The sequence below is a fragment of the Ursus americanus genome, chromosome 4, assembly GCF_024610735.1.
Source record: "Ursus americanus isolate L20-20 chromosome 4, mUrsAme1.1.p, whole genome shotgun sequence".
NCBI classification, from domain to species: Eukaryota; Metazoa; Chordata; class Mammalia; order Carnivora; family Ursidae; genus Ursus; species Ursus americanus.
In genome coordinates, this window is record NC_142130.1 from 28927704 (window position 1) to 28954266 (window position 26563).

Sequence of the window (26563 nt, forward strand, 5' to 3'; positions counted from 1 at the left end):
TGTTCTTCTAAGCCTCAACATGGCCTTCGTTTTTCTCTAGAGATATTCAAACAGTGCTTAAGCCCAAAGACAATTAAAGGATAATTGGGAAAATAGCTGAGTCCCGGAACGGAAATCTCACCACACCTATTTTAGAGAACATTACTCTCTGATCTTTCTTCTCTCTACTTTTAATTTCAATGCGTCCCAGAGCAAGGAAACCACCACACTGGGGTCAGAGCACAGCTTTTCCAAGTATAACTTCTTCTTTTTTTTTTTTTTTTTAGGTTTTATTTATTTGAGAGAGAGCATGCTCGACAGTGGAGTTAGGGACAGAAGGAGAGGGACAAGCAGACTCGTGCTGAGTTCCTAGCTCAACGTGGGGCTTGGTCTCATGACCCTGAGATCATGACCTGAGCCAAAATTAAGAGTAGGATCCTTGACTGACTGAGCCACCCAGGCACCCCCCAAGTATACCTTCATTTTAAGGAAACAACTCATGAGCATTCTCACTCTCTCTCTCTCACACACACACACACACACACACGTTACTTAAATTTAAACCATATGGCCCAGTCAATACTGATGGTCTTAATTTCTAATACTTTCCAATGTCAAGCTTTCAGTTTCTTTTTTCTTTCTTTTTTTTTTTAAGATTTTATTTTATTTATTTATTTGACAGAGAGAGAGACAGCCAGCAAGAGAGGGAACACAAGCAGGGGGAGTGAGAGAGGGAGAAGCAGGCTCCCAGTGGAGGAGCCTGATGCGGGGCTCGATCCCGTAACGCTGGGATCACACCCTGAGCCAAAGGCAGATGCTTAATGACTGAGCCACCCAAGAGCCCACTAGCTTTCAGTTTCTAACCCTGACTAGAAAGAACTTGGGGTTTGGGCTTAAAAGATCTATGTTTTAGGTGGTGGTGACTGACTGTTTCATTTTTTTCTAAGTCTGCTTGGATTGTGCTGAGCTCAGCCTATCTACGTACAAAGTAGGAAGAGACATCTTTGCTGTGCTGGTTTGATATATGGAAATAGTTTATAAACCACAAAACACATGAATAGTAATTGTCGTCAGTATTATTTTTACTAAAAGGCCATACGCCATCATGCAATTCACACTTAAAATATATTAATTGACGTATGTTTGGCTTATTACCTAAGACTATCCCTTACCTAATAAATTTAAAGCACTAGACAAATGAAGCAAAAATACATCATTAAAGTAACAAAACAAAACAAAAGCTGCTAGCTCACCAGTCTGCAGCACCACAGCTCTCACCGTCCCAGAACAGGTTCCCTTGGCTTGGACGATCTCCGTCCCACAGAAGAGGACATGTCGCTTATAGTCTGCTTCACTCTGTGTTTTCCAGGGCTCAGAGCTCTCTGTCTTGGGTAATGGAGTTTTAGTCACTGGAATACTTTCTCCTATAGAAAACAAGCATCTCACTTTGTGAGGTGAGGAGACTTCACTCTTAAATAACGCATGCACTCACTCGGCATGTGGCTGACATTGGTTATGAGACTTCCATGCGGGCAGGGACAGCCCTAGGTTTTAGGGTTTCAAGGAGAAAGAAATAGCGTTCTTGTTTTTAGGAGATTTGTAGTCCAGACAAATAAGTATAATGTTGTATTATAAATACTGAAAGTTTTGTAACGTCACACGTGGATGCTTAAAAAGGCTAGAAATAGCTATGTAGGGAATAGCAAGTTGTGCATTCCAGAATGTGGGGTGTTGGGGAGTGAGTGGCCATGAGAGCTGGGTAGGAGCCAAAGCACGGAGGGTCTAAGTGCGCATATTTACGTGTTTAAATAGTTTTTGTAGGCATTAGTGGCAGAAGGGGGTGGATAGCTATTTCCCTGCTTTATTCAGGAGACTAATAACATATTTGTGTGTGAGAGAGAGCACTCTATCTGCCGTATGGGGAGTGGATTGAAGTCTGGTGAGGTTGGAGGCTGGACATTCAGTTGGGGAGAACAAAGTCTAAACTATGGCAGTCGGCAGTGGGAGTAGAGAGAAAGTGCTGGATTTGAGAAGTAAGGAGGTAAGAAGTTATAAAACTTTGGGAGTTTTTCATCTTGGCAGGTCATATGGACAGAGAAATTCAAAATGGCTTCCCGGTTTCCAACTTGGGAGAATGAGCAGAGGGTGGCGTTAGTCATCCACACAGGGATTATAGGAGGAAGGAAGAATTGCCTTATGGTCACCATGAGCTGGAGATGCCTTGTGAAATGGCTCTGCTGAGATGTCTTAAGTTTCTTTATTTGGGTTTGGAGTTCAGAGGAGAGGCCTTGACCAGAGACTTTTAGTCAGATCACCACCTTACAGACTATGATTAAAGCCACGGGAGAGATGAGATTACTTAGGGACCACGTGTGAGAAGAGAAGAGGATAGGGCTAGGACATAGCTCTGAGCAGCACCAACATCAAGTGTATGGGGGAAGAGGCGCGGCACAGGACGCTGGATGATGTGGTCAGTGGTAGAAGAACTTGGAGAGAAGGCGCTGTCTTGGAAAGTTAGGGAGAACACAGTTTTCCAAAGGAAGGGATGGTCAGACTAGTCAAAAGCAGCAGAGAGGTCCACAAGAAGAGAAATCTGAAAAATCCTTTGGATTTGGCAATTGGGACATGGGTAACTTTTGCCAGTGTGGTGGAAGGGACAGATTGCAGCAGATTGGGGTACTAATACAAGGTGGTGAAGGAAGTTATGGAAACAATTCGGGCCTGTTCTGAGAAACAAACCTTGTAAAGCCTTCCACTGGTCTTTGCAGAGTGGGCAGTACAGAGTCAGATGTACGCTCCGCACTTTTGCTGGAAAATGGTCCTTAGTATTGCAATAGTCCCAGCACTAAGGGATCTTTACAAATCTACGCATTCTTTATAGGAAGAAAACTGGCCTGCCACACATTTAAAAAATATTTTTGGTAAAGTTAATAAAGAAAGATATGTGTTCTTGTCTCTATTTCATCCCTTCCTGGGCTACCCAGGAGAAATGGATTCAGTTTGGGCTTTCGTGGGAACCGCCGTATGTCATTGTGTCTTCTCAGCCCCCTAGTCCACCTGTGAAAAAGACGTTCTGATTCTTCTTTAGCTTACAGAAATGTTGGCAAAACATCTCCTCATATGTGTGCGTGAGAACTCAAAGCGCTGTGACCTTGAACAAGTCACTTCTCCTTTCTGGACCTCAGCTTCCACATCCATGGGATGCAGTGACCTCTAAGGTCCCTCCCAGCTCCAGCATGCTATTTAAAAATGAAATAGTTAGTCCAAAATTCCCAGTGTGTATTTTCATAGCAGCAGATGTGCCAAATGCTGAGTCATGAAGTTTTCGACATGTTCCAGCCAAGCCAGAAAGAGCTTGGCCTTGACATTCTGGGTTTCAGGATGTCATCAGCAGCTTTCAAATCCTCCAAGTTTATCTGAAGATATATTTTATATGAAAACACTAAACATAAAAGCTATAAATGATTCTGAAACGTCTAATGATCTCCACAACCTTTTAAGGTAAAGTGACAGGGTTGTAATACCCTTTGTTCAAGAAGAAAATGCTAAGCACGCAGAAAGTTACAACTGTATCAAACTTAGCGCAGAGAAAGCAGCTTTCATTTGAACCCTCAGAACCATCCAGAGCAGGACAGTTTAGTAAGACTGATGGGAGTGGGAAGGTCCCACAGCAGCCCGTGCTTTGCCGTCGTTGTTCAGATAGAGGAGGAAGCCGGGAGAGTTTGCAGAGGCTGTAAGTTGTGAGACAGAACCGTACCTGTCAGCATGCCCTCATCTGCCACACAGCTGCCGTCAATCAGGATGGCATCACATGGCATTTGCACTTTGTTCCCCGTCAAAACTAATAGATCTCCAGGTACCAGGAAGCGTGATTCCAGCTCTTGGACTCCAGCTGAAAGTATGAGATGGCAGAGTCAAGTTAGATTTTTTCCCACAAAAGCAGAGTCCAACAACTCCCTTAATTGGAAATCGATGAAAAAGCAACCAGGACATTTTTTAAAAAGGAAGCTGTTTCTCAACATCGATTCAAAATCTGGAAACAATAAGAAAAAAAGTAATAAATTACATAAAATAAAAACTTTTGCGCGGTTAAACAATAAATAAATAAGCAGAGGAAAAAACTAAAGACAAATTCAGAAAACATGTTTGAAACTTACATTACATTACAAAAGATTAATATTCCTAATATATAAAGAACTCCTAAAAAAAAGAGAAGGATGTATAGCCAATCACTAATAGCAAAATTGCTAAAGATGTTAGCAGTTCACACCTGCACACGCGCACACACAATGCAAGTGGCATGTTAAACATTTGAAGAGATCTCATTCTTATTCATAACTTAAAAATTGAGAATTCCGTCCTTCTTGCCTGCTTTCCTTCCATCCTTTCTTCCTGACTGCTTTCTTGTGCTTCTCTCCTCCCTTACTCAGTCCCAAAGCTATAGAGGTTCCACAAGCTAGGCATCCTTGCAGAAGGTTGGGGATGTGGGTGGCAGCCTGCTGCAGGTTTTGCATCCTAACAAGGATGGACAGGTGTTTACATGGCATGGGGCAGGGTGTCAGAGCCCAGGGAGGGAGAGAAGGGCCCCCATGGTGACAGTGGCCTGGTGTGGGACGTTGGAGTCCAAGCAGGGTGAAAAAAAGTGTCTACATGGAAGTAGGGGAGAGCATCAATAATGATAAATGACGGGTTACACCCAGCAGGGATTGATAGAATAAGCAGACGCAATGAGGCTAATGAGAGCCAGGTTTCTCATGAAGAAAGGAAGTTACAAATATAAACGGCAATAAAACTAGACTGAACTCTGGGGTGTTGAATTAGAATTGGAGATAACGGTGTAAACTGATGGCTTTCAAAAAATAGATAGAAAAATAATACAGACGTAAATGAGTATGTATGTGAGAATACATACATTTGTATTGTCTGTCGGTCTTTTTTTACACATATATTTGCTAATTCTGTTCTCTGAGAGGGCCTAGGAATAGAGAAATCCTAATAATAATGTGCATATCTAGAGCCCAAATTTTGGTTTCCAAATTCTATTCTTCCCCCCAAAAAAGAATCAGGGTTCCTTAAGGAAATGGCTGATTACAAGGCTGGGCCAAAAAAAGTATCACATAAGCTACAACATTTAGTTGCACCATTCGGTTAAAAAGTGCTCAAGGAAGATGGAGAAAGAAAAAAAACCAAAGCCACGTTAACGGGCTCTCACTGCCGAAACCTGTAGATTGGAGCATCACACTAAATAATGATAAATGAACTCTAACCCATAAAATAAAATAGGAATTCATGAGTCTATATGACATAAGTAAATGGATAAATGAAGGGGAGAAAAGACAGCTTTTTCTTACAGTAAAATTACAATTAATGTAGGAGAAAAGATGCAATTAGAAAATCACCATTTGGCACCTATCAATAATAATTTAGCCAAGAAACAACAATGGATACAACCAGTGGGTAAATTTAATGAGAACGGCTTGTCTGTATAGTCTCAAAGTATCTCTCAACAAAATAACTATCAATTACAAAGGGCGAAAGAGTAAATTTACAATGGAGAAACCTGGCAGATACTGTTTAATTAAGTGATCCAATTTAACATCACCAGAAATAGGACAGATTTAAGTTACGTACCACCTGAGAGGAAGCGATGAGGGCACGACATCACTTCTATGATATTCTAGCCAAAAGGGCATAACCTGAATGTAACTGTGAGGACACATCAGACGAATCCAAGTTAAGAGACATTCCACAAAATAACCAGAGTCAAAGGAGTCAAGGTCATGAAGTCAAGGAAAGATTGAAGATTAAAGAGATGTGTCAAACAATACTATTGTGTAATTCTAAATCCTTTCCTATAAAGAACATTTCTAAGACCACTGGCAAAACTTGAATGGGGTCTGAGCATCAGTCGTTATTACCATGTCAATATTAACTTCCTGATATTCATGGTTGTGCTGTCATTTATGTAGGACAGTGTCCTCGTCTTCAAGAAATATACACTAAAATATGTAGGAGTCATGGAGCCGTATGTTGGCAACTACTTTCAAATGGCACAGGGAAAAAGCTATTTGAAGTATTCTTGCAACTTTGCTGCGAGTTTTAAGTTATTTCCTTAAAAAAGAAAAAAAAGAAATATATCTAACATTGCCCACCTAGCTAATTAGAAAAATCTAAAGGTATGCCAGCATATTTTGTGGACAAGGCTATGAGGAAACAGGCACTCTCACACATTTCTGGCACAAATGCAAGCTGCTACAATCTCCATGGAAAGAAAGTTGGCAACATCTATCTAGCAAATGTACATACATGCATTTATTCTTTAACTCAGCAATTTTACTTCCCCAAATCTATGCCAAAGATAGACTAGTGGAAATAAGAAAAGACAGATATATGCACAAGCCTTTTTATTACAGCACTATCTGTAATAGTAAAAAACTAAACTAAACTAAAATAAAATCCTTCAATAGAGAACTGATTGAATAAAAACGGGTTCCTCCATACACGAGAGTACTAGAAAGCTGAAATGATGAGCAAAAAATATTTCTATATTCTGCTATGAAAGAATCCCTAGGAAACATAGTTCAGTGTGTAAATATACCTGAAACTAATATAATATTTTATGTCAACTATGTTTCAATATATTTTTAAAAAAGCATGTAAAGCAAAGACACCAGCAAATATGAACTACAGGTGTGTGGTATATCCCTGTTATCTAAACAACAGTGCAAATACATACACCATTCTGTACATATACTATATAGATGTAGATCTTATATAGAATTTCTTTGTATCTTTTAAATGTAAGAATAAATCAAAAACAAACAAAAATGGTTCTTATAGAAAGAGTGAGTGCAAAAGGTAGACAAAAGAAGGATGTGAGCCAGACTCTCCTGAATGTCTTGACATACAGATTTAATTTTTGAACCATGTAGATATTTTATATGATTTTATATAGTATATATTTAATATAATTTATAGATTATATATTTAATATATAATTTTATGAAATTTACAATTACATATTTTATATAATGTATTTGTATATAATATCCACATAAACTAATATAAAATATATTTGAAAAGCTAACACTAAAAATCTAAGGCAAAATGAATGAGATGAACCTATCAAGCTGCGGGCATAACCATATAGAGAAGAACCATTTTCAGTAATGTTGAAACATAAGTTTTTTTTTTAAGTATAATTTGTACATTTCATATGGTATATCACAAACAGGGGAAAAGAAGATCTCCAGCAAAATCTCAAACTGTTTTTAGGAATTATATTCTTCCCAGGTGTTTTGGTTTTCAATTCTGAGATTACTGTGTATAGGGATAGAGCAAATGAGTAATTTGCCGCTGTCATTGAAAATTGCAACTTTTGAGATAAAGGAGAGACAAAAGTACAATCAACAAAGTTAAGTAAAAAGCCCATAGCTATAAACCTGAATTAGAAATGTCAGAAGATGGGGGTCCTCGGTGACTGCTGGTTGAGCGTCCGACTCTTGATTACGACTCGGGCTGTGATCTCAGGATTGTGAGATCAAGGCCCGTGTCAGGCTGTGTGCTGGGCATGGAGCCTGCTTAAGATTCTCTCTCTCCCTCTCCCCCTCGCCCACCTTTTCTCTCTCCCTCTCTAAAAAGAAATGTCAGAAGACTAGGTCTGTCTTCTGAAAAAGCCAAGCAATAGTGACTAACATCATAGAAATGAGCTCTCTGAGTGCTCTGGTTGAAGTCTCTAACCACATCTAAGAGCTCTTTGGAAAAATAGATGTGCCCAGGTTTGGAGCAGGCATCGTCCAAGGTAAGTTTGGAATATCATATCATATCAGAAAGCAATAAAACTTTGAAAGACAACTTTGGTCACAGCAAAAGAATTCAGAAACCCACCTGAGGAGGCACTCAATGACCAAAGATGAGAAAGTCTGAGCACAGTAAGAATAAAAATTGCCATGGATGGAAATGTGGCAACAACGTTTAACATCATGAACCCATAACGACACTAAAAAATCCTTTGGATAATGCTAGAGGATCAAGCCATTATTTTGGAACGTGGTACATAAAAGGGAATAATCAAATATTGATCCTGTCTTTCTCAAACAAACTGAATCTCAGGGTGATGAAATAGTTGAGGACGGTGTTTCTCTTTACAAAAATACTCCACTTAGTATTTGAAGATGGGATGATAGAAGTAGAAATTTGAAACTCCTAAATAACTAGTTAATCTAGGTCATAAACACTTATGTCTGTTAAAATCACAGAAAGAAGATAATCAGATGGTATGTTCCTCCCATTGGAAGAATGCGGTATCAACTGTGAAGTATTCTTGCCAAAAACTCAAGCCTTAGATCTAACGACCAATTTACAGGAAGTGCAAGCTATAGAAAATCATGTTAAATAACTTTATGAATATGTAATCAGTATAATCCAAACTGTAGAAGCCACAGGATGAACCACTTACGTTCTTCAACAAAACATTTGCAAGGAAAAAAGTGAGCTATAAAGGAGGGAACGTGTAGAGTTCAAATAAACTTGAGACTTACCAACTAATTGCAGTGTGTGGACTTTATTTGGATCCTGATTTGAAAATATATGTATACATGTATAAACACACACTTGTGATTCACTTGAGAAAATGTCAACCCGTCTATATAATTGATTTTTTTTAAATTATGGAGTTATTTTAGGTTTTTTTAGGTAAAGGAAATAAAAAAGAATCTGTATACTTTACATATATACTGAATTTTTTCCAAATGAAATGATATGATATCTGGGATAGTTCCAAAATAATCCAGAGTGAGGGGGGTAGTGGAACAGTCTAAAAAAAAAGATTCAATGTGTTGATAACTGTTGAATCTAAGTCATAGCTACATGGGGTTTCATTATTTTATTCTCCCCATTGTTGTATATACGCAAAATGTTTCATCATAAAAAATTAAACAAGAAAATGACCAGGGTACTTTTAAAAGGTAAAGTTTTACTTCCAGCCAAGATGTAGGAAAAAGGAGCAGATTTATCTTCTCATCTGAAACAACCAAAACCATACAATATATATGAAACAATGGTTTTAAACACCTACCATAAGCAACAAAAGACAGGAAACAAGTGAAGGTGCCCTGCAATTGCTCAGCTTACTGCCTTTAGAGAGTTCCCAGGCCACTGTGCAGGGAGGGGGAATGCAGACAAAATCCAGAGGTCTCCCTGACTCCAGAATACAGACATGAGGATCATAGAGACTAATCATCACACGCATTTGAAGAAACTACTAGCAAATGAACAATTGAACATATACATTTAAATATACCATTCACAATAGCATCAAAATCATGAAACATTTAGGAATGCATCTTAGAGTGTGTAAGACCCATACACAGACTACAAAACATTGCTGAGAAAAATCAAAGAAGACCAAATTAACCAAGATTGAATAATGGAGAGACATACTATGTCCATAAGTCAGAAGACCCACATTTATTAATATGTCAGTTTTCCACAAATTAATCTATAGATCCAACACAATCCCAATCAAAATCTCATCATGTTTTTTCTTGTTAGAAATTGACAGGTTGATTCCAAAAGTCATATGAAAATGCAAAGGTCCCAGTATCACCAAAGCAACACTGAAAAAGAAGTACAAAGCTGAAGGACTAATATTATCCTCTTTAAAGACTAATTATAAAGCCATATGATGACATTGGTATAAAGACAACCAGATAGATCAGTAGAATAGAACAGGGAGTCCAGAACAGATCCACCTGTGTATGAGTAACTGATTTTTTATCAAGATGCAAAGGCAAGTTGGTGGAGAAAGGATAGGATTTTCAACAAATGGTATTGGAGCATTTGAATGTCTATTTGCAAAGAATGAACTTCAATTTAAAAAAACCTCAAAAATACAATATAGATCTAAATGTGAAACTTAAAACTTTGAACATTCTAGAAAACAATGTAGTTTTTTGTTTGTTTGTTGCTATCAGTCTCTAAAGGAGACTAAAAACCATCCTTGGCTTGCAAGAAGTTAGGAGGCTCTACCCATCTATCATGAATTTAACATTATCTGACATGACTGGCCATATAAATTATGAGTTCCCAACAGCGTTCGCTTATCAAGCTACACATGAAATAAGATCTAAGGAGTTTTGAAAATCCACGTGAATTTCAGGAACAGTTTTCTCACCTCCCAACGTGTCTTCCCGATTCTGTCATTCTGTTGTCTCTTCCTCAACACACATCTAAGACCTCAGACGAAGCTTTTTATGGCCATTAATAGATAAGAAAGAATCCCAAGCATTTCATGGTATTAGATCCTGGCTTAAAAGCGTCCCAGAATGACTATGGAGAAAACCTTCACAGTGGGCAGAAGTCCACCTATTACATTAACTTTCCTATCGTGCCTGGAGGGAGAAAAAACTTGAATTCCAGACCTATGCTAATTTATGGTAGGGAGCAAAGAACTGTCCGGAGAGATTGAAAGAATATTTGTCCATTAGAAGGCTCATTAATAATGTCTAGTCTGGAGAAGGCCTTTTATACCTGGAGAAAACAAACAAACCAATACACTCATGGTTATCAGCTAACCACCTAGGACTTCGCCAATAGTCTTGTGAAAGGAATTGGTGACACTGTTGCTGATTATTTATGAGTTCAAAAACATGTTCCTCTACTCACCAAAGCTAACTCGGTTATAAGCCCTGCTAAGCACCCAATTTCCCAGTAGCAATTACAAACTCTTGGCCACCAAAAGTAAATAAAGCTAAGCAAACACCCTGGGTTTTGCTACCAACTGCTAAAATAAAAAGTAACACTTGCTTTGATCTGAATCTCTCTTTCTCTCTCTCATGCAGAACATTCCCCTTTTGTAAATAACCCCATTTCTTGGAGGTCTGAGATGAAGTGTGAGAGGGGACATCACTCTACATTATAGTTAACATTTTAATCCTGAAACCCAAATAATTTCTGCTTGGGCTACAAATTTTATAGATTTTTGTTTGCTTCTTTGTGTTATAAGAAAATATCTGTTGCGGGGTGCCTGGGTGGCTCAGTTGTTAAGCGTTTGCCTTCGGCTCAGGGCGTGATCCTGGCGTTATGGGATCGAGCCCCACATCAGGCTCCTCTACTATGAGCCTGCTTCTTCCTCTCCCACTCCCCCTGCTTGTGTTCCCTCTCTCACTGGCTCTCCTCTCTCTGTCAAATAAATAAATAAAATCTTAAAAAAAAAAAAGGAAAAAGAAAATATCTGTTGCAGTTGTTAATTACAGCCCTCTCTCCTCCTGGGAACCAGATAGATATGTTCATAGGGTTGGATAAAGAAAGACTAGAATTATATCCACCAGGCTATATTCATAATTACTATCCCATTTTGAAAACTATGGGTCATTTCTTTTTTTTATGTTCAGTTAGCGAACATATAGTACGTCATTAGTTTGTGATGTACTGTTCAATGATTCATTAGTTGTGTATATAAGTCCTCATCACAACATGTGCCCTCCTTAATACCCATCACCTGGCGACCCCATCCCCCCACTCTCCTCCCTGCTGTAACCCTCAGTTTGTTTCCCGGAGTCCAGAGTCTCTCATAGTTTGTGTCCCTTTCTGGTTTCTTCCCCTTCAATGTTCCCTCTCTTCCCCTACAGTTCTCCATGCTATTCCTTATGTTCCACATATGAGTGAAACCATATGATAATTATCTTTCTCTGCTTGACTTATTTCACTTGGCAAAATCCCCTCCAGTTCCATCCATGTCGATGCAAATGGAAGGTACTCATCCTTTCTGATGGCATGCATTGTTCAGACTATTCAATCCTTTAGGAAAATTTCTTACTTTGTACTCCCCACCTTCCTATGCAATAAAATTATTAAATACTGTTAAATCTGTTCAATCTACCCTAACCTTTAACAAATTTCCCAAATGTGTAGGATTTCCAAGTAAGTCTCCAGCTTATAACCCTTCATATTGAGAAGGATTTGATGAACTCATTCTAGGAAGAAAATAACCAATATTTTCCTATTGTGTTGTTATAAAAATGCATTTTTGGAATCTCAAAAAGGACCTCACCTCAATTTATTGAATCGATATTCATTAAGAACTTATGTATCAGGACACCTGGGTGACTCAGTCGGTTAAGCATCAGCCTTTGGCTCAGGTCATGATCCCAGAGTCCTGGGATCAAGCCCCACATCGGGCTCCCTGCTCAGTGGGGAGTCTGCTTCTCCCTCTGCCTACCGCTCCCCCTGCTTATGCTCTCTCACTCTCTGACAAATTAAATAAATAAAATCTTTAACAACAACAAAAAAGAACTTATGTGTTAAGAACTTATGTATTAAGAACTTATTTACATTAAGACACCGTAGAAAAGCTTAATAACCTTGGATTAGGTAAAGATGTCTTAGATATGATACAAAAGCAAGATCCACAAAAGGAAAATTTGATAAACTGGACTTTAACAGAAGTAGAAATATCTACCCTTTGGGAGACGCTGTAAAGAGAATGGAAAAGATAAATCATAGAGTGAGAGAAGATTGTTGAAAATCATATTCATGATAAAGGATTTGGATTCAGAATATAGAAAGAACTTCTCAAACGTTAATAATTAGAAAACAACCTAATAAGCAAAAGATTTAAACAGACACTTCACCAGGGAAGATATATAAGTAGAAAATAAGCACTTGAAAAGATGGTCAGTGCCATTAGTTATTAGGGAAATGCAAATTAAAACTACAATGAGATACCACTACACATTTGTTAAAATGGCTAAAATTAAAAAAAAAAAAACCCGACCATACCGAGTATAGACAAGAATGTGGAGCCACTGCAATTCTCATACACTGCTAGTAAGAATGTAAAATGGTGCAAACACTTTGGAAAACAGTTTGGCCGTTTCTTGAAAAGTTAAACATTTACCTGCCTACATGACCCAGCCATTCCACAGTTATGTATTTTCCCATACAAAATGAAAGTGTATGTCCTTGCAAAGACTTGAACCCAAATTTTCATTGAGGCATTATTTGTAATAGCCCAATATTAGGAGCAACCCGAATTTCCAAATGAAGGGGAATGGATGTACAAACTCGTCTATCCATACACTGGGATTCTACTCAAGAATAAAAAGGAATAAACTATTGACATACTTAACAAAATGGTTGCATTTTAAAATAATTAAGAACTTTGATCCCTATAAAATTAACCCAATATATGTTATAAAAGACAAAAAATGCCTACTGAACAATACCATTTATATAAAATTCTAAACATGCAAAGTGGTTGCCTGAGGATAGGGATGGGGAGAGAGAGGTTGAGAGGAATGATTACAAACAGGCACAAGGCAACCGTTGGGGGTAATGGATAGTCATTATCTTTGTCGTGGTAATAGTTTCATGGATAGTTACATAGGTGTACACAAGTCAAAATCTATCAAATTGTACATTTTAAATATATTCAGTTGATTATATATCAATCTTACCTCAATAAAGTTTTTTTAAGGTGAAAATGTCTCAAGCACCTCATTCCTTTAAGTAAATGCACAGGAAAAAAATGCATATGAAGATGAGAGTAGTAGAAACAGTCAGAGATACCAATTTAAATCCTGTTTTGATTGCACATGAACACACATAGATCTAAAACAATGGAACTTACCTCTTTTCCCACATACAGAGACTGTAATGCTATTATGTGACTCAACTAGACGGTGGAGCTTTACCGATTGCTGAAAAAGAAGAACGGAAAATAGAAAAAGGTTTATGTATTTGAGGATACATCCCAGGTATTAATTCAGCTAAGTGTTAGTCTCTTTAAAGATAGGGCACTGTCTTGTTCCCTACTGAATACACCGGCTAAAAACGAAAGACTAAGTAGCCTATCAAGTCAACTGAAAAGTCGTCCAACTTGCTGTGCTGTTCACCAACAGTAAGGAGTATGTGTTCTTTGGTAGAAAGGAATTTCCCGGCATGCTTGGTTCACTAAAAGTCGTTTTCGATAACCATAAATTTGTGTTTAGTTCTTTCAGTAGAGAACATCAAGAGCTTTAATCATTCGAGATATGTGTTTATACCTATATAGCTTCGAGAACTAAGCATTATTTCAGGCTTGAATTATCCCACACCAGAGTTCCTCATCTATAACTTTATAAGGAGTTCGGTGGTACCTGCTATATCCTCATAGTATATGTTATTTTAATATATGAAATACACAGGACATGGAGAGTGAATCGATAAGAGGACAGAAAAGAAAAATATAATAAAATTATATTAGATTTCACATTTATTAAGAAACTGTTGTGTAAAAGAACTACCTGGTTCTAGGAGTTAATAGGCTTAATCATTTAGTGTAGTCACGTTTTTATTCTGATTTTGCCATTTAAGACACCCCCTAAATCTCCTAGCCTCAAATCATTTACAAATCTGATTAATACGTCCTAAGAATGATTAGTAGAATAATATAAGGTGAAAGACAGACTGTTCTACTGTTAACTTATTCTTTTATTCATTTTTGTATTCACTCAACATTTATTAAGCCACATTTATGTGCCTGGGACTATGCTAAGAGGTGGGGATGGAATGGTCAAAAAAAAAAAAAAAAGATATGGTTCTTACTAGCAAGGAATTTACAACCCACTGGGAAAAATATTTTTAATCAAATACAAATATAAATGTATCATTACTATCAGTAATAAGGGGGGAAAATGTGGTTTTAGGGCATATATAGCCAATGGAAGCAATAGAAATCTTCCCTAAAGAAGTGACTTTGAATCAAATAGATTGTTGAATCTATGAATCTCAAACTCAAAAGAAATATTTGGATTTGAAATATATATAAATTTAAAAGTCATTTTAGAATTCACTGGTATATGGCTATAAGAATAATGAAGAATCTCTCCATATACTCACATGAGAGGCCAAAAAGACATAGTAGTAGTAGTAGTAGTAGTAGTAGTAGTAGTAGTAGTAGTAGTAAAGCTAAGTAGGAAATAATATAATGATGCTACCTTTCACATAAGAAATAAAAAAAAATACACGTATTTGCATTCGCTTGATTTGCCTAAAAATTTCCTTGGAAGAAAACACATGAAACCAATAAACATATTTGCACAAGTGGAGGGGGAGAGGAAGAGAGAGCACACATTGTATACGAGATAGATATACATTGTATAGTTTGCATACTGTCTTGATGTTAAGACACCCCTCCCCCAGAGAAAGGCCAGGTAGAGGAGGATGAACTATAAAAAGAGATTGAAAAAGTACAACTAGAGAGGATGGAGAGTATGTGTCTCTGATGCCTAAGGAAAAGAGAGCTTCAAAGAGAAGCAATGGAGCAGTTAACGGTCAAATGCAACTGAGAAGTTTAATGAAAGCTGCAATGTGGAAAAAAAACTTCCACTGTGGGAGGGGGACTATAAAATCAGCAAACAAAAGACCGACAATCTAATAAAAATTAATGAAGGACACCAATACAGTTCGCAGTGAAAAAATACAAACAGCTTAGGACATGAGCAAGTGATTAACTTGTAATGGAAAATATGCTGTTAAACTTATGGGCAAAGATATTCACTTATATTGGCAAAGATAAGGAAAACCAACACTCATCTACTATTAGGATAAATTATTATTCCTTTGTGCATTTGCAGCAAGATGGACGGGACTGGAGGAGATTATGCTAAGTGAAATAAGTCAAGCAGAGAAAGACAATTATATGGTTTCACTCATTTATGAAACATAAGAAATAGCAGGGAGATCAGTAGGAGAAAGAAGGGAAGATTGAAGGGGGGGGTAAACATCAGGGGGAATGAACCACCAGAGACTATGGACTCTGGGAAACAAACTGAGGGCTTCAGAGGGGAGCGGGGTGCGGGATTGGGATAGGCTGCTGATGGGTATTGGGGAGGGCACGTATTGCATGGAGCACTGGGTGTTATATGCAAACAATGAATCATGGAACACTACATCAAAAACTAATGATGTACAGTATGGTGACTAACATAACATAATAAATATTAAGAAAAGAAAGAGGTATTTTGACCTCATCTATTAAAATAATATACTTAGTTTATAATTAAGTAATTTCAAGTATAGAAATTTTATATCTCCGTACCAATTATACATAAGCAGACATATATACCTGTTATATACATATCTACATGTAATATAAATTATGCACACTTGTAATTTATATATATTTATAAATACACATATATGTGGAGGTGTGAACAGGTACATGTGCAAGAATTGTCATTATTTTAATAACAAAAGACTGGAAACAACCTAACTATCCATCAACATAAGGTTGGTTTAAAAATTATGGTACATCTAAAGAAAAACATATTTGTGCAGATATGGAAAGATATTTAAGATATATTAGGTGAAAAATGCAAGTGAAGAAGAGTAATCACAGTGTATTTCCATTTGTGTGAAACAAGTTTGTGCGTATGTGTTTCCTACTGCTAAACGTTATAGAACATTTGGCCCCAGTGGATGCCTTCAGAAAGGGGATCTGGATACCGAGAGAACCAAGGTGGGTGGGATATTTACCTTTTATTTACACTGTATTGTTCTTTTTTTTTTTTTAATGTTTTTTTATTGTATTATGTTAGTCACCATACAGTACATCCCTGGTTTCTGATGCAACTGTATTGTTCTATTTGAGCTTTTAAAAAATTGTATCCATATATTTCTCCTTCTACTAACAAAAAAAAATAGTAGTTTAAAAAAGGAATTTTTTAAAAAAAATTTAAAACTGATTATGGCCTTAGAATTATAGTGGTGACCTTAACAAGAGTTCTTTAATGGAGTCACAAGAGAGAAAATCAGGTCAGTAAAGAGAGAAGTGAGAGAGAGATGAGCAAGTGAGGAGAGCATGCATAAAGAAGTTTTGCTGTAAAAGGGAGAAGAGAGCTAGAGTAGTAGCTAGGTAGAAGCTTGGTCAAGAGAAGGGATTGTTGCAGACAGGTTAAGATGGCGGAGGAGTAGGAGACACCGTTTTCAGCCGGTCCTCCGAGTCGAGCTGGATAGGTACCAGACCAGCCTAAACAACCACGGAACCAGCTGAGACGCAGGAAGACGCATCTGGATCTCTACAAATGAACATCTCCAGCGCTGAGTATTGAGGTACGAAGCGGGGAGCCGTGAAACCGCGCACAGATATCGGAAGATAAACGGAAGGGGGAGGGAGCCGCCATGTTTGGGCGCCGGGAAGCGGTAGCCACTTGCACGGGGGAGCGGGCGGGGCTCGCGGTCGGCACCCGCAAAACAGCAGACTGAGACCGTGAGCCGGGTGCGCGCGCCACCAGGCACCTCCCAGAACACCAGAATCCCGGTGCGCTCACTGGATCCAGACTGAGACCGGGAGCTTCCGGAGCGCGCGCTGGGCGGCTGGCGGCGTTAGAAACACAAAGGACAGAGACACGCTGGCCCTGGAAGTGAGGGCTGGGACGCCGGGTGTGGGGCGCACATCCCGGGACACTGCAGGGTTGAGCAGCACCAACAGTAACAGAGTTAAAGTGGCCAGAACATTAGTAGAGAACGGTCCGCGATCCCTCTGTTCTGAGACAGAGGCTGAGATTCGGCCGCTGCTGCTCTGACTCTCAGAAGAGGCACAGCAAACCGCCAGGGAAAGCTGCCAGAGAACAAAAGCCTGGAAATACCGGCTCAGGGAGCGCCCATCCCCATCCTCCCTCGCAGGGGACGCGGAGACTCTACCCAAACAGGGCTGCCTGAGTATCGCGCAGGCAACTCCCCCAGAACACAGAAGGCAGGCTGAAAAATCAAGAAGCCCACAACCCGAGCGCCTGGGTGGCGCAGTCATTGAGCGCCTGTCTCCGGCTTAGGGCGTGATCCCGGCGTTCCGGAAAGGAGTCCCTCATCGGGCTCCTCCGCTGGGAGCCTGCTTCTTCCTCTCCCACTCCCCTGCTTCTGTTCCCTCTCTCGCTGGTTGGCTGCCACATAAATAAATAAATAAAATCTTTAAAGAAGAAGCCCACATCCCTAAGATCCCTATAAAACAAGCGGCACGGCCTGGGACCCAGTCAATAATTTGGGCTCTGGAAACCCCGCAACCTCTCCTCATCAGAATGACAAGAAGGAGAAGCCCCCCCCCCCCCAGCAAAGAAAAGACAGTGAGTCTGTGCCCTCTGCCACAGAAATAATGGATATGGATGTAACCAAAGTATCAGAAATGGAATTCAGAGTAACGATGGTCAAAATGATGAGTAGAATTGAAAAAACTATTAACGAAAAGGTTACTGAGAATATAGAATCCCTAAGGACAGAAATGAGAGTGAATCTGACAGAAATTAAAAATTCTATGAGCCAAATGCAGGCAAAACTAGAGGCTCTGACGGCCAGGGTCGCAGAAGCAGAGGAACGGGTTAGTGAATTGGAGGATGGGTTAATAGAGGAAAAAATGAAAATAGAAGATGGTCTTAAAAAAATCCACACCCACGAATGTAGGTTACGGGAGATTACTGACTCAATGAAACGATCCAATGTTAGAATCATCGGCATCCCCGAGGGGGTGGAGAAAAGCAGAGGTCTAGAAGAGATATTTGAACAAATTGTAGCTGAAAACTTCCCTAATCTAGCGAGGGAAACAAACATCTGTGTCCAAGAGGCAGAGAGGACCCCTCCCAAGCTCAACCATGACAAACCTACGCCACGTCACGTCATAGTGCACTTCGCAAATATTAGATGCAAGGATACAGTATTGAAAGCGGCCAGGGCAAAGAAATTTCTCACGTACCAAGGCAAAAGCATCAGAATTACGTCAGACCTGTCTACACAGACCTGGAATGAGAGAAAGGGTTGGGGGAGCATATTTAAAGCTCTTTCAGAGAAAAACATGCAGCCAAGGATCCTTTATCCAGCAAGGCTGTCATTCAGAATTGATGGAGAAATAAAGACATTTCAGAATCGCCAGTCACTAACCAATTTTGTAACCACGAAACCAGGCCTACAGGAGATATTACAGGGGGTTCTATAAAAGTAAAAAGGCCCCAAGAGTGATACAGAACAGAAAGTCACAGCCAATACAAACAAAGACTTTACTGGCAACATGGCATTATTAAAATCATATCTCTCAGTAATCGTCTTAATGTAAATGGTTTGAACCATCCCATAACGCCACAGGGTTGCAGATTGGATAAAAAGAAATGACCCATCCATTTGCTGTCTACAAGAGACTCATTTTGAACCCAAAGATGCATTCAGACTGAGAGTAAGGGGATGGAGTACCATCTTTCACGCAAATGGACCTCAAAAGAAAGCTGGGGTAGCAATTCTCATAGCAGATAAATTGGATTTTAAACTACAGACTATAGTTAGAGATGCAGAAGGGCACTATATTATTCTTAAGGGAAGTATTCAACAAGTGGATATGACAATTATAAATATATATGCCCCCAACAGGGGAGCAGCAAGATACACAAGCCAACTCTTAACCAGAATAAAGAGACATATAAATAAAAATACATTAATAGTGGGGGACCTCAACACTCCACTATCAGAAATAGACAGAACACCCTGGCAAAAACTAAACAAAGAATCAAAGGATTTGAATGCCATACTCGACGAGTTGGACCTCATAGATATCTATAGAACACTACACCCCAGAACCAAAGAATACTCATTCTATTCTAATGCCCATGGAACATTCTCAAGAATAGACCATGTTCTGGGACACAAAACAGGTCTCAGCCGATACCAAAAGATTGAAATTATCCCCTGCATATTCTCAGACCACAACGCTCTGAAATTGGAACTCAACCACAAGGAAAAATTTGGAAGAAACTCAAACACTTGGAGACTAAGAACCATCCTGCTCAGGAATGACTCGATAAACCAGGAAATCAAAAATCAAATTAAACAATTTATGGAGACCAATGAGAATGAAAATACAACAGTCCAAAACCTATGGGATACTGCAAAGGCAGTCCTAAGGGGGAAATACATAGCCATCCAAGCCTCACTCAAAAGAATAGAAAAATCTAAAATGCAGTTTTTATATTCTCACCTCAAGAAGATGGAACAGCAACAGAGGGACAGGCCTAATCCACGCACGAGGAAGCAGTTGACCAAAATTAGAGCTGAAATCAATCAAGCAGAAACCAGAAGTACAGTAGAGCAGATCAACAGGACTAGAAGCTGGTTCTTTGAGAGAATCAATAAAATTGACAGACCCCTGGCAAGACTTATCCAAAAGAAAAGAGAAAGGACCCAGATTATTAAAATTATGAATGAAAAAGGAGAGGTCACGACGAGCACCATTGAAATTGGAAGGATTATTAGAAATTTTTATCAACAGCTATATGCCAATAAACTAAGCAATCTGGAAGAGATGGAATCCTTCCTGGAAACCTATAAACTACCAAGATTGAAACTGGAAGAAATTGATTCCTTAAACAGGCCAATTAATTATGAAGAAATTGAGTCAGTGATAAACAACCTTCCAAATAACAAAACTCCAGGCCCGGACGGTTTTCCTGGGGAATTCTACCAAACATTCAAAGAAGAAATAATACCTATTCTCCTAAAGCTATTTCAAAAAATAGAAACAGAAGGAAAGCTACCAAACTCATTCTCTGAGGCCAATATTACCTTGATCCCCAAACCAGGCAAAGACCCCCTCAAAAAGGAGAATTACAGACCAATTTCCCTAATGAATATGGACGCCAAAATCCTCAACAAGATACTTGCTATAAGAATCCAACAATACATTAAAAGGATTATCCATCACGATCAAGTGGGATTCATACCTGGGATGCAAGCGTGGTTCAATATTCGCAAATCAATCAGCGTGATACATCATATCAACAAGAAAAGACTCAGGAACCATATGATCCTCTCAACTGATGCCGAAAAAGCATTTGACAAAATACAGCATCCTTTCCTGATTAAAACCCTTCAGAGTGTAGGAATAGAAGGTACATTTCTCAATCTCATAAAAGCCATCTATGAAAAGCCTACTGCAAATATTATTCTCAATGGGGAAAAGCTGGAAGCCTTTCCCTTAAGATCAGGAACTCGACAAGGATGCCCACTCTCACCACTATTATTCAACATAGTACTAGAAGTCCTTGCAACAGCAATCAGACGACAAAAAGGGCACAAAGGTATTCAAATCGGCAAAGAAGAAGTCAAAATGTCTCTCTTTGCAGATGACATGATACTCTATATGGAAAACCCAAAAGAAGCCACTCCCAAACTATTAGAAGTTATAGAGCAATTCAGTAACGTAGCAGGATACAAAATAAATGCTCAGAAATCAGTTGCATTTCTATACACGAATAACGAGACTGAAGACAGAGAAATTAGGGAATCCATCCCATTTACAATAGCACCAAAAACCATACGTTACCTTGGAATTAACTTAACCAGAGACGTAAAGGACCTATATTCTAGAAACTATAAATCACTCTTGAAAGACATTGAGGAAGACATAAAAAGATGGAAAGATATTCCATGCTCATGGATCGGAAGAATTAAAATAGTTAAAATGTCCATGCTACCCAGAGCAATCTACACTTTCAATGCTATCCCGATCAAAATACCGAGGACATTTTTCAAAGAACTGGAACAAACAGTCCTTAAATTTGTATGGAACCAGAAAAGGCCCCGAATCTCCAAGGAACTGTTGAAAAGGAAAAACAAAGCTGGGGGCATCACAATGCCGGATTTCGAGCTGTACTACAAAGCTGTGATCACAAAGACAGCATGGTACTGGCACAAAAACAGACACATAGACCAATGGAACAGAATAGAGAGCCCAGAAATGGACCCTAGGCTCTTTGGGCAACTAATCTTTGATAAAGCAGGAAAAAACATCCGGTGGGAAAAAGACAGTCTCTTCAATAAATGGTGCTGGGAAAATTGGACAGCTACATGCAAGAGAATGAAACTTGACCACTATCTCACACCATACACAAAAATAAACTCCAAATGGATGAAAGACCTTGATGTGAGACAGGAATCCATCAAAATTCTAGAGGAGAACATAGGCAACAACCTCTACGACATCGGCCAAAGCAACCTTTTTCATGACACATCCCCAAAGGCAAGAGAAACAAAAGATAAAATGAATTTATGGGACTTCATCAAGATTAAAAGTTTCTGCACAGCCAAGGAAACAGTCAGAAAAACTAAGAGGCAGCCCACGGAATGGGAGAATATATTTGCAAATGACACTACAGATAAAGGACTGGTATCCAAGATCTACAAAGAACTTCTCAAACTCAATACACGAGAAACAAATAAACAAATCAAAAAATGGGCAGAAGATATGAACAGACACTTTTCCAATGAAGACATACAAATGGCTAACAGGCACATGAAAAAATGTTCAAAATCATTAGCCATCAAGGAAATTCAAATCAAAACCACACTGAGATACCACCTTACACCAGTTAGAATGGCAAAAATAGACAAGGCAAGAAACAACAATTGTTGGAGAGGATGTGGAGAAAGGGGATCCCTCCTACATTGTTGGTGGGAATGCAAGTTGGTACAGCCACTTGGGAAAACAGTGTGGAGGTCCCTTAAAATGTTAAAAATTGAGTTACCCTATGATCCAGCCATTGCACTACTGGGTATTTACCCCAAAGATACAGACGTAGTGAAGAGAAGGGCCATATGCACCCCAATGTTCATAGCAGCAATGTCCATGATAGCTAAATCGTGGAAGGAGCCGAGATGCCCTTCAACAGATGACTGGATTAAGAAGTTGTGGTCCATATATACAATGGAATATTACTCAGCTATCAGAAAGAACGAGTTCTCAACATTTGCTACAACATGGACAGCACTGGAGGAGATAATGCTAAGTGAAATAAGTCAAGCAGAGAAAGACAACTATCATATGATTTCTCTCATCTATGGAACATAAGAACTAAGATGATCGGTAGGGGAAGAAAGGGATAAAGAAAGGGGGGTAATCAGAAGGGGGAATGAAACAGGAGAGACTATGGACTATGAGAAACAAACTGAGGACTTCAGAGGGGAGGGGGGTGGGGGAATGGGATAGACCGGTGATGGGTGGTAAGGAGGGCACGTATTGCATGGTGCACTGGGTATTATACACAACTAATGAATCATCGAGCCTTACATCGGAAACCGGGGATGTACTGTATGGTGACTAACATAATATAATAAAAAATCATTAAAAAAAAAAAAAGAGAAGGGATTGTTACCTCGCTTGAGCACGTTTCATACTAATGGAAAGGCCCTTGGGGGAGGGAGTGGGGAGGTTATTTAGTGACCACATAAGCCCCCTGAGCAGGTGGGCAAGGATGCCATTGCAAGCCCAGGCAGAGGGCCCTTTCTCCTCTGTAATGAGAGGGCAGGGCAGGAGGGAGGCAGGGACAGGGTCATCTGGCAGTTGGAGAGCGGAGAGTTGAGCAATTTCCTGTCTTATAGTTTCTATCTTCTTTGTAGAACAAGAGGTGAGATTATCTGCTGAATTAGAGGAAAATGGAATAAGAGCAAATGGGGATCTCATAAAAGGTGAGGAGAGAATGGTTTGAAGTCTTAATTTTGAGAGTGGGAGAGCATGATCAGCCAATCGGTTCTACATGATTTGTCCCCAAAAACACTTACATCCCCTGGTGGGGGCATAACGAAAGCCAAGTGTTGGACTCGGGCTTTAACAAATAGGTACCAACCAAACAGAAAGGGCAAAAGAGTCATTAAGTAGACTTTTCCACCTTCCACCCTCTTCCACCATCTTCAAGATATATTTTTTCGCTTATTCACAATTTATAGATATTTGTAAGTTCTTCTGGCTGATCAGCCCTCTTTAGAGGGCAAAAAATACCTTGGAAGGTTAGGAATTGGGATGTGAGGGAAGGAAAAGGACTGATCGTATTCGACATCAGTATTTGTGCTAGATATTCACAAACTTGGTCGCATTTATTGTGGGGTGGGCAATGACTATTTCCTGATTCTTCTTTCTAACAAAATTTCAATAAAGTCCCTACCGTTCCCTTTCTGCGGCCACAAGATTGGTGGAAAAAACTCACCTCTCTGAGATCATATACCGTCAAGGCTATGGATATGATGGACATGATTATGATGGCAAAAGCATATTCCTTATAGTCTTCACTAAACCACAAACAGACACTGAAGACTTGAAATATGTAAAATGGATTTAAAACCTGTTGGCAGAAGACAGGAAGACAAAGGGAATATTCAGTCTTCATATTTAGCAGTTCATTGACTCGTTTGCTTTCATAAGCATCTCTGTGACACAAATCATCCCACGCAGTATTCTCATTCTTATTACATTTATTCGGCAATTGTCATGTGCCAGACACTGCACTAAGCAACTTTACCTGAATTTTCTCTTTTAATTTCCATAATTACCTTATTACCCAGAAGCTATTACTTATCACCATTGCAAAGATGGAGAAGCTATGCCTCAGACCTTGACAAACTTGCTCAAGGTCACACAGCTGCAACAGTCACAGATCAGGCCTTGAACCCAGGCAATCTGGCCCCAGAGCACTTACTTTTAACCACTGCTGCACCTTATCATTTACGAAGTAATATCTCATGGGTCCTCATGTTGGCCCCCGCAAGGGTGTAGGGTGTGAATATTACCAGGTCCAGTTTACATGTGCTGGCCATCAGAAGGGTGAAGTTAGAGTTCAGGTTTACAGAGTTAAAGTATTCAGGTTTACAAAGTTAAAATGTTCTTGAGTCTGTTGTTCTTCCCTATGACACACCACCTGCCATCGTCAAAGCCATCAAGATACTTTAGATTAATGGGTAAGTTGAAGACTACAATTTCTCATAAGTAGAGAGCCAAGCTGAAAGTGGGAAACTGTCACTGAACATCGAGAACCCTGTGGGAGAAAGGAGAGGCTAACTCCAACAGTCGTTAGCCTATTTTGGTTTAAGACTTTTTGCTCCCTTATTCCAATAGTCTCTAGTTGATTTCCATTTGTCTAGGATGGGAACAGTAATCCTTGGTTAGGAAAGGAGCACACAGAAACATTTTCTATCAGTTTCTTTTGCTTCCTTCCATGCCTGAAAGAAAGCTTGCTAGAAATATTGAGAAAGTACCTTGAGTTTAATATGCTTTTTGTAAAGCAAGTAGTGAAGTGCAGGAAAAGACCCAGAGTACAGCTGTATGGTTATAGTTTCATAATAATCATGGCAAAATGAAAAATAAGCCCAGTGGTAGAGTCAAAGAGGAAAAATTCAACTCAGTAACTGATGGTCAAGTCCTTTTTTTCCTCCCACACACATACTGAGATCGAGAAAACTATTAAGTCCAAGCAGATGATTTTCTTCCTATAATTTTAGATGCTGAGGAAATTGTATATTGTTGCCCATAAGAAAAGTTCTGAGTCTTTAAATTTTTAATTATTATTTTAGTTTCACAAAATTGAGACAGACTAAGAAACAGGATTAAAAGGGAAAGAAAGAGAAGAAATGTACGTTAATCCAGTTATAAAAGGAAAAGTAGATACAATGAGCATTGTATCTTATACTGTATCAGGAGCCATGTGCAAAAGATGGTCTCCAAGAAAAGAGTAGAAAAGAGATATGAAGAAACTATACTTTGTATTCTTTTAAAATATCCCAAAGTGCAGTTACGTACTAACAAGTAGAATTCTTGATCTTTTGACTAGAACTAAACTTCTTTATTCTCTAGCCAGCACCAAGAGAAAATATTGATTACCTCCTTGATGAGTAGTTTCCAAATTGGTGTGATTTCAACATCGATAGTATTAGGCCCACAGATTAACCTCCTATAGGGAGAGATCATAGATCAGTTATTAATAATAAAAATGAAACCCATTTTTTACTCATTCTAACAAAGGTCTATCACTTTCTCACAATCAACAAAAGTCCCCCTTGTTACATAACGCCCCCATCTTTTTCAAACTAACTGAGGAAGGGGAGAGTTCCCAACGGCAAAACCAATACACATGATCGTACTGCATCTACTGAACTAGACTCTTCCTCAGGTCTAAATATTTCCCTGATGGCAATTTGGGTATTTAAGTTAGCCATTGCCTCATTCAAGTAGTCTCAAGATTGGCACTCTCTCAACTCTGTCCCCAACTTTGGCTTTGTGGATGTGGGATGGAGGGATCATTACAAGAAAATCGTTTTACTGGTTAGAAAGGGATAAAGAAAGGGGGATAATCAGAAGGGGGAATGAAGCATGAGAGACTACGGACTCTGAGAAACAAATTAAGGGCTTCAGAGGGGAGGGGAGTAGGGGAATGGGATAGGCTGGTGATGGGTAGTAAGGAGGGCACGTATTGCATGGTGCACTGGGTGTTATATGCAACTAACGAATCATCGAACTTCACATCAAAAACCAGGGATGTACTGTATGGTGACTAACATAATATAATAAAAAATATTATTATAATAAAAAAAATTACCAGACCTACCTTCCTACCCCTATTCAGCTTTGGGAAGCTGCAGAATTTCTTTTAATACGAGCGAAAAGATGCTGGGATCTCAAAAATAGCTCTCACACACTGTTATACAGCCCTTTAATTGAAAACCTAGAGATATGTGTCTTTGATTATACAGAGCAATGGCCCTTTATGAGTTATTTTGCTGTTGGGAACACTGACCACCCTCTCTG

The 26563-nt window shown here is 39.1% G+C and overlaps 1 protein-coding gene across 2 annotated transcripts in view; it reads right to left on the reverse strand.

Moving 5' to 3' along the window:
• Positions 1–26563, reverse strand: part of ATP13A4 (ATPase 13A4) — a 132278-nt gene that overhangs the window by 49799 nt on the left and 55916 nt on the right. For both annotated transcript variants that reach the window (XM_045812656.2, XM_087861518.1), the window contains exons 6-10: positions 25640–25709; positions 23973–24107; positions 13610–13679; positions 3737–3871; positions 1233–1403 (exon numbers count right to left, since the gene is read on the reverse strand). In XM_045812656.2, the coding sequence (XP_045668612.2) occupies positions 1233–1403; positions 3737–3871; positions 13610–13679; positions 23973–24107; positions 25640–25709 (581 nt within the window). The remainder of the gene's footprint in view (positions 1–1232; positions 1404–3736; positions 3872–13609; positions 13680–23972; positions 24108–25639; positions 25710–26563) is intronic.